This window comes from Rhamphochromis longiceps, linkage group LG16 (assembly GCF_057381845.1).
Source record: "Rhamphochromis longiceps isolate RC_006_pf linkage group LG16, R_longiceps_female_GT1.1, whole genome shotgun sequence".
In the NCBI taxonomy this organism is placed as follows: Eukaryota; Metazoa; Chordata; class Actinopteri; order Cichliformes; family Cichlidae; genus Rhamphochromis; species Rhamphochromis longiceps.
In genome coordinates this window covers 39,924,611-39,940,435 of record NC_140572.1, presented here as the reverse complement: position 1 = coordinate 39,940,435, position 15,825 = coordinate 39,924,611, and the positions used below count along the sequence as shown (strand labels likewise).

At 45.6% G+C, this 15,825-nt stretch overlaps 1 protein-coding gene across 17 annotated transcripts in view; it reads left to right on the top strand.

The window, feature by feature from the left end:
- Positions 1 to 15,825, top strand: part of LOC146651703 (titin-like) — a 175,950-nt gene that overhangs the window by 72,654 nt on the left and 87,471 nt on the right. For all 17 annotated transcript variants that reach the window (XM_085384072.1, XM_085384056.1, XM_085384059.1 and 14 more), the window contains 22 exons: positions 748 to 1,014; positions 1,285 to 1,551; positions 2,051 to 2,190; positions 2,284 to 2,410; positions 2,726 to 2,868; positions 6,846 to 6,969; positions 7,074 to 7,340; positions 7,442 to 7,539; positions 7,638 to 7,806; positions 8,332 to 8,601; positions 8,777 to 9,043; positions 9,128 to 9,406; positions 9,886 to 10,294; positions 10,573 to 10,697; positions 10,782 to 11,048; positions 11,317 to 11,586; positions 11,671 to 11,970; positions 12,067 to 12,369; positions 12,453 to 12,640; positions 12,739 to 12,853; positions 12,954 to 13,241; positions 13,405 to 13,556. In XM_085384072.1, coding sequence (XP_085240198.1) covers positions 748 to 1,014; positions 1,285 to 1,551; positions 2,051 to 2,190; positions 2,284 to 2,410; positions 2,726 to 2,868; positions 6,846 to 6,969; positions 7,074 to 7,340; positions 7,442 to 7,539; positions 7,638 to 7,806; positions 8,332 to 8,601; positions 8,777 to 9,043; positions 9,128 to 9,406; positions 9,886 to 10,294; positions 10,573 to 10,697; positions 10,782 to 11,048; positions 11,317 to 11,586; positions 11,671 to 11,970; positions 12,067 to 12,369; positions 12,453 to 12,640; positions 12,739 to 12,853; positions 12,954 to 13,241; positions 13,405 to 13,556 — 4,835 coding nt within the window. The remainder of the gene's footprint in view (positions 1 to 747; positions 1,015 to 1,284; positions 1,552 to 2,050; positions 2,191 to 2,283; positions 2,411 to 2,725; positions 2,869 to 6,845; positions 6,970 to 7,073; positions 7,341 to 7,441; positions 7,540 to 7,637; positions 7,807 to 8,331; positions 8,602 to 8,776; positions 9,044 to 9,127; positions 9,407 to 9,885; positions 10,295 to 10,572; positions 10,698 to 10,781; positions 11,049 to 11,316; positions 11,587 to 11,670; positions 11,971 to 12,066; positions 12,370 to 12,452; positions 12,641 to 12,738; positions 12,854 to 12,953; positions 13,242 to 13,404; positions 13,557 to 15,825) is intronic.

Genomic DNA, 15,825 nt, shown 5'->3' with positions numbered 1-15,825 from the left:
ATTTTAAATGAGAATAAGAAAGAAAAGTATGTCTTTGTGCCCCCTTTTCCCTGTTAATGCCCTATCGGCCCCCCTGGCTAAACTTTGCTAGATCCGCCCCTGCACAGTTACAGCCGTCAGCTACGTAGAAAAAGATCCTGGTGTAGAAAGTAATATTAAATACATTCTAACAACAGCTGATCAAGCTTAAACGTGCTGCTGTTGTTCAGCCGCTGGTTTCCTCTTTCTGGTGCAAAGTGGGCCAAAAACAAACTAGAGACACGGACTCACGACAGAAAAGCTGATCAGCTGATCATTGATCAGTTTCATGATTGAAGTAGCACCAAGAAGAGGCAGTCGCTCCATATATCGGTTGTTAAGCTTAACGCAGGAATGCTTTACAAACATTCAGAGATGAACTTACACACTTGCTTTACTTCTCTCTGGGATCACTTCCTCGGAGATGAAATGCCGGTTTGGTAGCAAGCTGCTCCAACGTGCTACGGTTACAGCCCAGTGTCACACGTTTTGTGAGGTGTTTTTTTGATATTTAATGGATCGGATTACATTTTTTATTTCTCTCCGATATCCGATCCAGTAATTTAGGTCAGTATCGGACCGATACGTAATATCGGATCGGTCCATCTGTACTTTGAACACAGCGCTGGTGCTCATTTTTGTTTGTTTGTGAGTCACAAATACAAATCTGCTGTGTTCTGCTTCTACTCAAAGTTAAATGTACCAATGTCTGATGTCTTCCTGTGGCAGGTATTCGCCTAGAGTTTGTCAAAGCAATCAAGGATGTGACAGTAAAGGAGCGTGAAACAGCTGAATTCAGCGTGGAGCTGTCACATGACAAGATCCCGGTGGTCTGGTACAAGAACGACGTCCGACTTCATCCCAGCAAAGTTGTTCACATGTCGGCACAGGCGAAGGTTCACACGCTGGCCTTCAAGGAAGTCATCATCGACGACACGTCCATGATCAAAGTAGAGGCCATGGACAAGAGCATGACCGCCATGCTCACTGTCATTGGTCAGTGCCTCCTTTCTAAAGCACATTGAAACAAATGACATAAAAACATAGGACCAGATGACAGGACTTTAGAAAGAACAAACATTAAAGCAATCACAACTCATTCTGATTTAAAAGAAAAAGAAAAAGAAAACAGGTGTAAACAAAGCAAACAGAGCAGGTGACAGCAAGCCACACCCACCAACATCCAAGAGTTCATCCTGTCAGACTGATTCAGACACGCTTCTCTAACGCCTGATTTTCATAATGAACATACGTTTCCCCACACAGAGGGTGACGCCTACTTCACCACTAAGCTGCAGAACTACACAGCAGTGGAGAGGGATGAGGTGAAGCTGGTCTGCGAGCTGAGCAAGGCTGTAGCTGATGTGAAATGGTTTAAGGATGGGAAGGAGATCACCCCCTCCAAGAACATCGCCATTGTCACCGATGGCAAGAAGCGCATCCTGATGGTGAGGAAGGCAGAGAAGGCCAACATCGGAGAGTACACCTGCGACTGCGGCTCGGACAAAACCACAGCTAAGCTCAACATTGAAGGTAAACCATGGATCTGTCCCAGCTCTCATGCTTTATGCATGCTGCTTCTCTGAAAATCTCTGAACACGTTCAGTTTTCAGCTGTTGGTAAAAGTCCATGTAAATACAATCAGTCTGACCTTTGACCTGACAAACAGAAACCAAAGTGTTTGGTAACGAGCTGAGACGGTAATAAACGGATCATTTGGCATCTGTAGCCGTCGTATCTGGATATGTGCTTTGTTAGTTACAGTTCAGCTGTTTGAAGACCTTTGACGTGAACATAAATGATGTTTTGTTCTGATAAGCACAGAGGTCACCAGGCTGTCAGAGCTTTGTCAGCATTTATCTCTCTCTGTAGAAACGTTGGAGAGGAGCACCGGTTGGGTTTCTTGGTGGATCCTCAGCTTTGTAGATTAGAGCCTCATCATTGGCGAAGTTAAATTTGACTGCTTTAACAAACAGGCGCTCCACGGGTGAAGATGTTGCTGGTTTTTATAGTGATTTCTGTCCTTTTGCAGAGCGGGATATCAAAGTTGCCCGTCCGCTGTACAGTGTGGAGGTCACGGAGACAGAAACAGCCAAGTTTGAGACTGAGATTTCTGAGGAGGATGTCCATGGAAACTGGAAGCTGAAGGGAGAAGCTCTTCATCAGTCAGCTGTGAGTCTGCAGTGACCCGCCTGGCAGTCGGTTTCATATTCATCGCCACAGAGATGCTTTCAGCTGACTTTCATGTGCTCGTGTTTACCTCAGGATGTTGAGATTAAGGAGGAAGGAACCAGACACCTACTGATCCTCTACAACGTCTGCATGGACATGGCAGGACCCGTTGACTTCTCTGCAGCCAACGCCAGATCCAGCGCCCAGCTCAGAGTCAAAGGTCAGAGGTCATTTTAGCCCTTATTTTTTAAACGATGGACAAAACATCTCTGACACGGAGGAAGCTCCGTGCCGTTTGGCTGAAGCACACACAAACAGCAGCCCTGGTTTCTGTCACACACGGGTGTCGCACGTCTCTGTAAGTGTTCAGCCAATCAGGGCCTGTGGTTATTTTCACCACTTCAGTCTTTATCTGAAGGCAGGCTGCTCTCTGATTGGAGGAGCAGTAACCTGAAACACGAACCAGACCACAAGATCTCCAGCAAGTGCACGCCGGTTCATTTGTTGAAGGAGCTAACCATGTCTTTACCCTCAGCTCGGTCCATCACGCTGGTCCATCCTCTGAAGGACGTGACGGTGATGGCTGGAGAGACGGCCATCTTTGAGTGCGAGCTGTCATACGAGGGCATCGCGGTGGAGTGGTTCCTGGGAGGGCAGAGGATGGAGGCCAGCGACCGGGTGAGTCTGACCACAGCAGCGCCCGCCTCTCCTGTAACTCGCTCCACACCGGAGAAACCGCTCACAGAGCTTTTCCTCCTTTTTAACAAAATGTTTCTCACTCATAAAACTTCTGCTTCACCACAAAAGAAGAAGGAAAAGAAATGGGACGACAGAAATAAAGAAAGTTAGTGTGGATCCAGTAAAACACTAAAAAATAACAGAGCGTTACTTTTATTAAGCCTTGAGAATTTTAGCGATTTCCTGCAAAAAACCGAGTCGGTGCAAAAAGAAATGATTTCATAGTTTCTGTTGTGATCACACAGACAGCATTAATGAAATACTATCTTTGTGATAAGAAAGCTTTGCTTATATGTTTTGTATTTCTGTTCTCACATTTGTAACATTTTCACTCCAGATTTGGAAACTTTTCTCTTTGGTTAGAAAATCCGAGCATACAAACCTTCTTTAGTGTGATTTAAAATGTGAGATGGGACCTTTTAGTGGAAACAGGTTTTCTTCAGGCACAAACAGACCTGCACTGAGTCTGTCACACGTCTGATTTTAAACAATCGCCATCAGGACACGTTTACGGTCGCCGGGCTCTGATTTGTTCCTGTCTCTGAGCAACAAAGCTGAGTTTTAAAAGAATTTCAAAATCTGAATCCCAGTTTGGATTATGAAGAAAAGACACGAGTTTTGTTTTGCAGATGAGGACAAGTTGTCTTTGTGATGTTTGATGTTTCTCTGGTTCTGCAGAGGCTGCAGCTAAAAATATCTGGGAGATAAACATGCGGCTCTTATCTGTGACTCTGACCCTCGAGTGTCGCCTTATCTGCACAAAGGCCTCAGATTCTTTCATCTCCATTAAATAAACAAATGTTTCTCAGCAGGTCGAGGTCATTTTGTGTTCCTGGTAGTTTCTAAACATATTACATGTGCTTGAATTAATAATCATGTTTTGCATTATAAGGAATGCATCAGCCAAACTAAATCTGCACTACTCGACCATCATTTGTTCGAACGAAGATTCCCCTCAGATGCTGTTTTCACTGTTTAACTGTTAGAGCACCAGATCCTCTCCCTGCTCACCTTTACTCATCGTCCTTTTGCGACTCTCTCTGTTATTTTTCTCTGAGAAAATCCTCAAAACACACCAAGTCCTGCCGTCTGAAGTTGCCTGTAGCTCTTCCTTTGTACTTCCTCTCCCATCACACTGTTTTTCTGTTTTCCAGCTTCCCTCTGTCACTGATATCTCAGATCTCAGCTGTAAGTCAAAAGCTTCTACCTGGACCCCGTTCCTACCGTTTGGGTCAAAGCCTGTCTACCCTCTCTGCTTCCCCTCATATCTGCTCTCATCTGCTCCTCACTACCACTGGAGCTGTTCCCAAAGCTGTGGTGATCACCCCAATACTGAAAAAAAAAACAGGATCCCAGTAATTTTGATCATTTCCGTCTCCAATTGACCATTTCTATCAAAACTTCTTGAAAAGACAGTCGCCGCACAACTCCACTCATACTTCACTAATAATAATCTGCATGAACAGTTCCAGTCTGGTGTTCGTCCCTCCCACAGCACTGAAACTAATAAAAATACTCACTGATCTTCTCATGGAAGCTGACTCTGGTTTACTCTCCATTCTTATTCTCCTCGATCTCACTGCTGCCTTTGATACTCCTCAGTAGGCTCGCCTCCATCGGTCTCTCCCATATCCCACTAGCTTTAAATCGCACTCAGTTTATTCGACTTAAATCCTTCACTTCTCAGCCCTTTCCTCTGGTTGCAGGCGTGCAGGGATCTGTCCTGGGGCCCCTTCGTTTCATTATCTAGCTTCTTCCGCTTGGACACATTTCACTGCTATGCCGATGACACCCAGCTGTATCTGTCCACTAAACCTGATTCTGCTCTCCCCCGTCCTCTCTCACCCTCTGCTTAGCTGAACTAAATTCATGGTTCTCTTCCAATTTTCTCAAACTCAACAGTAACAAATCCTCCTGGTCGGCACTAAACAAACACTGTCCACAACTAACAGCTTTTCTGTTACAGTCTCCGTTTCTCCATGTGTGAAAAGTCTGCGTGTCATCGGCGATGGTACTCGATCTTTTAGCTCCCACATCAGTAACGTCTCTCAGTCCGCATATTTCCAACTCCGTAACCTTAATCGTCTCCGTCCTTTTCTCGCCCCACATGCCGCTGCCATCCTTGTTCATAGCCCGGTCACTTCCCGGATCGATTACAGCAACTCTCTTCTTTTTGGTCGTAGTCAAAAATCTATCCATCAGCTTCAGCGTGTCCAGAACTCTGCTGCTCGTATCATCACCAGGACTCTTTCTATGGTAAATGGCCTGTATTTATATAGCGCTTTACTAGTCCCTAAGGACCCCAAAGCGCTTTACACACTCCAAAGTGTGGGGAGTGAGTTGGAGGGTGGGGTGGGCTGCTTTTAACTATGTAAAGCACTTTGTGCTACATTTTTTCTGTATGAAAAGTGCTTTATAAATAAAGATTGATTGATTGATTGATTTACATATTCAGTCATCCACCCATTCACACACACATTCACACACTGGTGATGTGACCAGAAGCCAGTGAAGCAGCCACAGCCACCCTGGGGCGCACTGACAGAGGCGAGGCTGCCGGACACTGGCGCCACTGGGCCCTCTGACCACCACCAGCCCTGCTCTGCAGCAGCTTCACTGGCTTCTGGTTAAATACCGCATCAATTTCAAGATACTTTTGTGCACATTCAAGGCTACCCATCATCTCTCGCCTTCATACCGCTCTGGTTCAGATCACCGTCCCTTCCCCCGGGCTAGCCACCGTGGGGCGCAAGGCTTTCTGCTGCTCTGCCCCCCATCATCCCTTCCTCCTGAGATAAGAAACATCACTTCCCTCCCTCTTTTTAAGTCCAGACTCAAACTTCTACATAAATGTTTCCATCCTGCTACTTTCATTTATTTTATTTATTTGTTCAATGTTTTATCCTTATTATCTTGTAAATTGTTATGTTTGCTGTTGTTATTGCTTGTGTACAGTGTCCTTGAGTGCTTCGAAAGGCGCTTTGTTAAATAAAACAATTATGATTATGATTATTATTCCATCCATCCATTCGCTTCGGCTTGTCACGGGGGCGCTGGAGCCTATCCCAGCGGTCATAGGGCGAGAGGCGGGGTACACCCTGGACAGGTCGCTAGTCTGTCGCAGGGCTGACACACAGGGACAGACAACCATTCACTCCCACATTCACACCTATGGGCAATTTGGATTCATCAATTAACCTATCCCCACAAACTATTATTATTATTATTATTATTATTATTATTATTATTATTATTATTATTATTATTATTTATTTATTTATTTATTTATTTATTTATTTATTTATTATGACGTTTTTTCAGAATTTTAAATTTTTGGATATTTTTGAACAGTGTTTTTTAGCAGGTGAGTGTCTGAACCCAAATAATGAATTAATAAAGCTTAATTATGAATTAAAATCACGAATGAGTTTTATTTAAAAACACAAAGGAGTTGAATTCATTGCTGGAGAAAATGAGGTTAAAGTGGAAAAAGCAGCCCAGTGATAGAAACCTGCCCGTGTGTGAAAGAGAGCAGCTCGATCAGCTGAATAATAAATTAGTAAAGTGAAATTTATTCTGTTGATATGACCAAAGGTTTTCACTCATTTCTAAAAACACATCTGCAGAAAATTCTTAAATATTTTATTATGATGTAGCTTCTCAAAGTGAATCAAGGCTGGAAGTTTGTGGACAATAAAAAATAAAAACGGTATTTTTCCCTGATTTCATCAGTTTGACACTCGGAGTTATTCAGTCATCGCTCAGACTCGCCGCCTGTTAGCAAACGAACCAGAATAAGTGTAATTATTATTTATAATGATTATTTAAGTGACGGCCCTGTATCTGTGTCCATGGTGACGCGTTCAGCTCGTGTTCGTGTGCAAGTGTGACGCTCGCTTTGTTTTCGGTTCCTGCAGGTGAAGACTCGGGTGGCGGGCCGAGTTCACACTTTGACCGTCCGAGACGTGAACCTGTCGGAGGCCGGCGAGGTCAAACTTACTGCCAAGGACTTCCAGACTCAGGCTCAGCTTATCGTCAGAGGTACGGCACGCGCTCAGACTGGGCTCCGAGGATCGAGGACAAAGCATTTCTAACAGGAGGCTGTGGTTACCACCTGTTAACCACGTCTGTCTCTGTACCTTTAGAGCCAGCGGTTGAGTTCACAAAGCCTCTGGAGGATCAGACGGTGGAGGAGGAAGCCACGGCCACTCTGGAGTGTGAGGTTTCCCGTGAGAATGCTGAGGTACGATGGTTCAGGGAGGGACAGGAGCTCAGAAAGACCAAGAAGTACGACACCATCGTGGACGGACGCAAGAGAGCTCTGATCATTCACGACTGCTCTCCTGAAGATGCCAAGTTGTACACATGTGATGCCAAAGACTTCAAGACTTCTTGTTTCCTGGAAGTTACACGTAAGGACCTTAACCAGGCTTTAATCTTTCAAATCTGCTGTCGCACCTCCAGCTGAGGTAAAGCATAACTGTGCTCATGCTGTGGCCTTTTCCATTCACAGCTCCGTATGTTGAGTTTACAAAGCCTCTGCAGGATGTTGAGGTCAGAGAGAAGGAGTCTGCCAAGTTTGAATGTGAAGTTTCTCGTGAGTCTGCCAAGGTGAGCTCAGCAGGATGCAAACAGTCGCTGCTGTCCTGTCGATCAGACTGAAACCGCTCTCACACTCTCGACTAACCCTTGTGTCGTCATTTTTCAAGGTTCGCTGGTTCAAGGACGGTGGCGAGATCAGGAAAGGAAAGAAGTACGAGATCATCGCCAAGGGAGTCCAGAGAATCCTTATCATCCACAAGTCTGTGTTTGATGATGAAGCCGAGTACGAATGTGACGCGAGAACCTCCAAGACCTCTGGCATACTCACCGTCATCGGTGAGGAACATTATTCATCTATTTCAGGGGTAGGCAACTCCAGGCCTCGAGTGCCGGTGTCCTGCAGGTTTTAGATGTGTCCATGATCCATCACAGCTGATTTAAAGGGCTAAATGACTCCTCAGCATTTCTTGAAGTTCTCCAGAGGCCTGGTAATGAACTAACCATGTGATTCAGGTGTGTTGAACCCGGGGTGCAATCTAAAACCTGCAGGACACCGGCACTCGAGGCCTGGAGTTGCCCACCCCTGATTTATTTCATGTGTTTGATTCATGTTGAATTTCCAGTTTCACCAACCTTCCAATGAGAAAAAAAGTGACGTTTTTATTCATGTCAGCCACAGATGTTTGTTCTGCTGGAAAATAAAACGTCATTCACTGATGACGGTCAGCTTTCTAACCACTGCAGGAAATTTCTCTGCTGAAGAAATATTCTTGTAAAAACTATAAACATATGATTTTAGGCTCGACTTAATAGATGGATATTTCTCTGTAAATGAACTCCTGGTGCTCGTGTTTCCTTCAGAGGAGGCAGCCAGGTTTACAAAGAACCTGTCCAACGTGGAGGGAACAGAGACGAACACCGTGAAGATGATCTGCGAAGTGTCGAAGGCCGGCGCTGAGGTTACCTGGTATCGAGGGGACGAGGAGCTCCCAGAGGGAGGTCGCTACGACCAACAGACGGACGGACGCAAGAGGATCCTGATCATCCGGGACCTGAGGATGGAGGACGCTGGTGATTACAACTGCAGGCTGAGTCCCACCATCAGGACATCCGCCACGCTCAAACTCAACGGTAAAACACGTCGCTTACTTTTTGATTTTATAGAAGAAACTGAAGTCACCAATTACCTACCCGAGTCATTATTTTCTTTGTAATGATTTCAAAAGCAATCTGAAGAGCAAAACAAAGAACGTGGAGAAATCCACTAATCCACCAAACCTTAACTCCGCCTTCTTCTCCTTTGCAGAACTGGCAGCCGAGTTCCTCGCTCGGCCTCAGAACCAGGAAGTGGTGGAGGGCGAGAAGGCAGAGTTCTCCTGCTCTGTCTCCAAAGACACCTACGAAGTAAAATGGTTCAGAGGAGACAAAGAGATAGAAGCTGGAGACAAGTACGGCATCATCAGTGAAGGAAAACGAAGAGCTCTTATTGTGAAAAGCTGTGAGCTGAAGGATGAGGGAGGCTACACTGCACACATTGGCACTGTTAAAGCCGTGGCAGATCTGCTAGTGATCGGTAAGACACTTATGGTCTTTGTCATATCTTATTACAGATTTCAGAATGCAGGTTTGGTTTTATTAAGTTTGAATTCTGTTTTAGAAAAACTGAGGATCATAACTCCGATCAAAGACACCGAGGTGAAGGAGGGAGGCGAGATCGTGTTTAACTGCGAGACCAACACGGAAGGAGCGAAGGCCAAGTGGCTGAAGAATGAGGAAACCATTTTTGAGAGCAGCAAGTACATGATGGCTCAAAGGGACAACGTCTTCTCTCTGAGGATCAGAGACGCCCAGAAGGCTGATGAGGCCGTCTATACCGTCAGCCTGACCAATCACAGAGGAGAGCTCGCCAAGTGCACTGCCAGCGCTAAAGTGGCAGGTGAGTGGGCAGTAACAGTATCTGAGTGAAGTTACAGGCTGGATTTGACTCTTTAATGAAACCAGGGCCAGCTTCCTGAGTGCTGAGTGCTTCTTTAGTTGTTCTTGTGACTCTACTGTACACACAGCCTTATTTTATTATCTGTATATGGCTCACAGTAATGTTGAAACATATTTAGGAGTTTATACAACGGCTGTCTCCATTATGTTTAATATTATAGCACCTTTTGGCAGGTCAGTGTCCTAAACCTGTTCTCAGTAATCGCAGACGTGACTCTGAAAGACAGATGGATGTGTCAGCTTTGTTATAAAGCAAAGAAAGCTGAAAATCATCTGAAGAATTCAGAATAACTGAAGTTCTGTTTCTTCCAAGAGTATCAGGACGTTTGATCCAAAGCAGCCGTTTCTTGCTCAGTGACTTTGTTGCACGTACTCCTTTGTTTCTTTACGTTCACCCTGAAATCATTTGGTCCTCCACAGAGGAGAAACTGAGGTTCTTGGAGCCAATCGAGGACAATGAGACTCAGGAGAAGAAGACCGTCAGCTTCGTCTGTAAGGTGAACAGGCCCGGGGCGACGGTGAGGTGGCTGAAGGCTGGTCAGGAGGTGACACTCAGCAAACGCATCGTCTACAGAGTCGATGGCCTGAAGCACAGCCTGACCGTTAAGGACTGCATCATGGAAGACGAGGGCGAGTACACGGCCGTGGTCGGAGATGACAAATGTGCAGCTGAGCTGATCATTAGCGAGGCACCCACAGACTTCACGGCACAGCTCAAAGACCAGACCATTACAGAGTTCGAGGATGCAGAGTTCACTTGCAAGCTGAGCAAGGAGAAGGCTGCCGTCAAGTGGTACAGGGAAGGACGAGAGATTCGAGCGGGCCCCAGGTATGACAGATCTGCGTCTGCTGTTGTTTCGATCCAAAGGAACACAAATCAAATGCTAATCAACCAAGAAAATATTCAGAAAGTTAAAATTTGGGATACGTGGTCATGACAGAGGATTACAAAAGCCTGAAGCTTCTGGGACCTTGTGTTACCTTTGATTTAAAATAAAGTGCAGTGGTGTACAGAGGCAAAATTACACAGCTGATGCTGTTATCTAAGTTTTATAGTATCATATACATGACTGTACCAAGTTCCTGATGTTTGTTGTGTTTTTACAGATATCAAATGGAAAAAGAAGGAAAGATGTGCAGACTGATCATTAAGGTGTGCAGGCCTGATGACGAGTGTGAATATGCCTGTGGTGTGGATGAGAGGAGGACGAGAGCGAGGCTCTTTGTTGAAGGTGAGATGTTTGTTTCTTTTTGTCTTCAAAAGCAAAGATTTATTCGATGAATCTTCTTGTGAGATGTGTTTTTATGTTGCGCAGAGACCCCAGTGGAAATCATCAGACCACCGCAGGACGTGTTCGAACCTCCGGGTTCAGACATCGTGTTTGAGGTGGAGCTCAACAAAGACAGGGTGGAGGTGAAGTGGATGAGGAACAACATGATCATCGTCCAGGGAGACAAATACCAGATGATCAGCGAGGGTAAAGTCCACAGACTGCAGGTCTGTGAAATTAGACCCAGAGATCAGGGAGAGTACAGGATCGTGGCCAAAGACAAGGATGCCCGAGCCAAGCTGGAGCTGGCAGGTGAGTCAACTTCACATGCAAACAGGTAGTGAAACGCATTTCAAGAAATGTTAAAGAAATCACTGATTTAACAGACTTTTAGAAAGTTGTAAACAAACAAATCTTTTCTTGACACTTTATGAAGCATCCAAGTTGTTTTGGGAATATAGTTGTAGACGCAAAGCATAACACGCAGTTTTATTATAAGATGATATCCACCAGTTTGGACTGCTCTGTGTTATGCAGGGCGAATTAAACAGTACAAATTTCTCCTCTGTCTCTCCTGCAGCTGTTCCAAAGATTAAAACCACCGACCAGAACCTGGTGACAGATGCCGGTAAACCCTTTGTCATGACTGTGCCTTATGACGCGTACCCTCGTGCTGATGCCGAGTGGTTTTTTGAAGGCACCAGTCTTCCTGTCCAGAATATTGACACCTCTTTGGACAAGACCGAGTACCGCCTGAAGAGCCCTGCCAAGGAGGACCAGGGCCGGTACAAGGTGGTAATTAAGAACAAGCATGGTGAGGGTGAAGCCTTTATCAACCTGGATGTGATTGGTGAGTCTGTGATCAGATAACTGCTCAGTCCTCTGTCGGAGGATATCACCAGAGTTTCTGAGTGTTGTCCTGGTGGTTTTCCAGATGTACCGGGACCCATCAAGAACCTGAGAGTGGTTGACACTGTTGATGGCGAGGTCAGTTTGGCCTGGGAGGAACCTGAGAATGACGGTGGCAGCAAGATTATCGCCTATGTTGTAGAAAGACGGGATGTGAAGCGCAAGACCTGGACTGTGGCTACAGACCGTGCTGACACTCCAGAGTACTGTGTCAGTGGCCTGCAGAAGGAATCCTTTTACCTCTTCAGAGTCTGTGCTCGAAACAGAGTTGGCAGCGGACCCGCTGTTGCAACCGAAGATGCCGTCCAGGCCAAAAACAAGTTTGGTAAGCAACACCCCGAGATCCCCGCTCCACTAATCCTAACCCCATCTCCACACTCGTCCTAATCATGTCCGTCACATTTTTGTTTCCTAACTTTAGATGTTCCAGATGCTCCTGAAAATGTTGCAGTAGAGTCAGTGAACAAGTTTGGTGCCACCATCACTTGGGAGCCCCCCAAGTTTGACGGTGGCTCTGAGATCACTGCTTATGTGATTGAGCTCCGTGACAGAACATCTGTTAAGTGGGAGGCAGCCTTAGTCTGTGCTGCCGATGACCGCTTGGCTATGCTGAACGACGTGGTGGAGTACAAGGAGTACATCTTTAGAGTCCGAGCAGAGAACAAGGCTGGCATCGGCAGGCCCAGTGCTGCCACCAACCCCGTCAAGATCATGGATCCCATCGGTGAGCTCACTCTCAATGTTTCTATCTAAGTCCTGTGTAGAAATATCAAACAGTCTGATTTTGCTCATGTCTTGTGCCCACAGAGAGGCCGAGCCCACCTCTGAACCTGAACTTTAGTGACCAAATCAAGACAGCAGTCACGTTGACCTGGGAGACGCCCATAAACAACGGTGGCAGCATGATTACAGGATACATCATTGAGAAATGTGAGGACGGCTCTGACAAGTGGCTCCGCTGCAACGCCAGACTGTGTCCTGACCTCTCCTACCGGGTATGCAGCCAACCTGAAGAGTCTGCCTTTATTCTGATTCAACCTCAGCGCAGTTACATTTTTCTTCCTGGTCTGGATTGTTTTGTTGTTTTCTTCAGGTGTCTGGACTAAAACCTGGTCAGAAGTACCTCTACAGAGTTTGCGCTGAGAATGCCGCCGGTGTCTCCGATCCAGCCGAGCAGCTGGGACCACTGCTTGCCGATGATCCTCATTGTGCGTGCAACAAGCATAAACTCAACCAACCACTTCTTCTTTATAAATCCAAGTAGTTCACTGGATGTGCTTTCACAACCAAATGTTTCTCTCTTGGCAGTTGGTCCAACCTTTGATCTGAGTGGCTTCAGGAAAGGCCTGGAGGTGATTGTTCCTCAGCCTCTAACAATTAGAGTTCCCATTACTGGATACCCAACCCCTGTGGCCAAGTGGACCTTTGGCGAGAAGGAGCTGACCCCAGCGGATGAGCGTGTCTCCATGGTGACGAAGCCTACGCACACGGAACTGACGATATCTCCTAGTGTTCGTCCAGACAAAGGCATCTACACCCTGCAGCTGGAGAACGACGTATCCTCTGTCTCTGGAGATATTGATGTCAACGTCATCGGTAAGAACCCATGACCATGTGATCAAGTTTAGCAATGATGGTGCTTATTTTAATAGACAGCTCATTTTATTGTGGTACAGAGACGTCTGTTACCCCCAAATCATCTAGAAACAAACCCAAAAGAAGAAAACTGATGGAAGTCTTTTTCATCTTATTTTCCCAGCATGCCCCAGTGCTCCGAAGGACTTCAAAGTGGCTGAAGTGACCCGTCAACATGTCCACTTGATGTGGGAGGCACCTGAACACGATGGAGGAAGTCCAGTGACACACTATCAGATTGAGAAGAGAGAAGTTTCTCGCAAGACATGGGCCAAGGTACTTTCAGCTCATTTCAGTAATGTCATCTTTGGCGCTGTACGTAATAAAAATATTTCAGCTCATCACAAAATGTAAACTGAGTGAATTACCTGGTTTTGTGTGAAAAAGTAACCGCCTTCTAAAAATAATACATGAATGTGCAGCTCCTTTCTGAGCTACCAACGAAAAGTTTTAGAGGTTTTCAGATGGTGCAAAATGCAGCTGCTTGCTTTTTAACTAAAACTGGAAAATTTGAGCACATTCGAGCAGATTCTAAGCTGCTCACCTACGAGGCTTTCACTGGTTTGGCACCTTCATACCTCTCTAATCTTTTGCACCTTTACAGTGGGGCAAAAAAGTATTTAGTCAGCCACCGATTGTGCAAGTTCCCCCACCTAAAATGATGACAGAGGTCAGTAATTTGCACCAGAGGTACACTTCAACTGTGAGAGACAGAATGTGAAAAAAAAATCCATGAATCCACATGGTAGGATTTGTAAAGAATTTATTGGTAAATCAGGGTGGAAAATAAGTATTTGGTCACCTCAAACAAGGAAAATCTCTGGCTCTCACAGACCTGTAACGTCTTCTGTAAGAAGCTTTTCTGTCCCCCACTCGTTACCTGTATGAATGGCACCTGTTTGAACTCATCATCTGTATGAAAGACACCTGTCCACAGCCTCAAACAGTCAGACTCCAAACTCCGCCATGGCCAAGACCAAAGAGCTTTCGAAGGACACCAGGAAAAGTATTGTAGACCTGCACCAGACTGGGAAGAGTGAATCTACAATAGGCAAGCAGCTTGGTGTGAAAAAATCAACTGTGGGAGCAATCATCAGAAAATGGAAGACATACAAGACCACTGATAATCTCCCTCGATCTGGGGCTCCACGCAAGATCTCATCCCGTGGGGTCAAAATGATCATGAGAACGGTGAGCAAAGATCCCAGAACCACACGGGGGGACCTGGTGAATGACCTGCAGAGAGCTGGGACCAAAGTAACAAAGGTCACCATCAGTAACACACTACAACGGCAGGGAATCAAATCCCGCAGTGCCAGACGTGTTCCGCTGCTGAAGCCAGTGCATGTCCAGGCCCGTCTGAAGTTTGCCAGAGAGCACATGGATGATACAGCAGAGGATTGGGAGAATGTCATGTGGTCAGATGAAACCAAAGTAGAACTTTTTGGTATAAACTCAACTCGTCGTGTTTGGAGGAAGAAGAATACTGAGTTGCATCCCAAGAACACCATACCTACTGTGAAGCATGGGGGTGGAAACATCATGCTATGGGGCTGTTTTTCTGCCAAGGGGACAGGACGACTGATCCGTGTTAAGGACAGAATGAATGGGGCCATGTATCGTGAGATTTTGAGCCAAAACCTCCTTCCATCAGTGAGAACTTTGAAGATGAAACGAGGCTGGGTCTTCCAACATGACAATGATCCAAAACACACCGCCCGGGCAACAAAGGAGTGGCTCCGTAAGAAGCATTTGAAAGTCCTGGAGTGGCCTAGCCAGTCTCCAGACCTCAACCCCATAGAAAATCTGTGGCGGGAGTTGAAAGTCCGTGTTGCTCGGCGACAGCCCCAAAACATCACTGCTCTCGAGAAGATCTGCATGGAGGAATGGGCCAAAATACCAGCTACTGTGTGTGCAAACCTGGTAAAGACCTATAGTAAACGTTTGACCTCTGTTATTGCCAACAAAGGTTATGTTACAAAGTATTGAGTTGTATTTTTGTTATTGACCAAATACTTATTTTCCACCCTGATTTACGAATAAATTCTTTACAAATCCTACCATGTGGATTCATGGATTTTTTTTCACATTCTGTCTCTCACAGTTGAAGTGTACCTCTGGTGCAAATTACTGACCTCTGTCGTCATTTTAGGTGGGGGAACTTGCACAATCGGTGGCTGACTAAATACTTTTTTGCCCCACTGTATGTTCCATCTCGTGCGCTCCCATCTCAGGACTCTGGCCTTCCAAAGGTTCCTAAAGCCAGAAAAAAGACAGTTGGGGAGCGTGCTTTTTCTTTTCGTGCCCTGTTTTTGTGGAACAACCTCCCTCAAGATATTAGGCAGGCTGCTCTGTGGAGGGTTTTAAAGCTAAGTTGAAGACACACTTGTTCAGCCTATCCTACAGGTCTTAATTCTTTGCCTATTAGTTTTTTAAATGTTTATCATTTTTAACTCTGCTTATGTTTTTAACTTGTGTTGCTATGTATCACTTTTATTTATTTATCTCTTTATTTTCAAATCGCTGTACAGCACTTTGTTTGAAA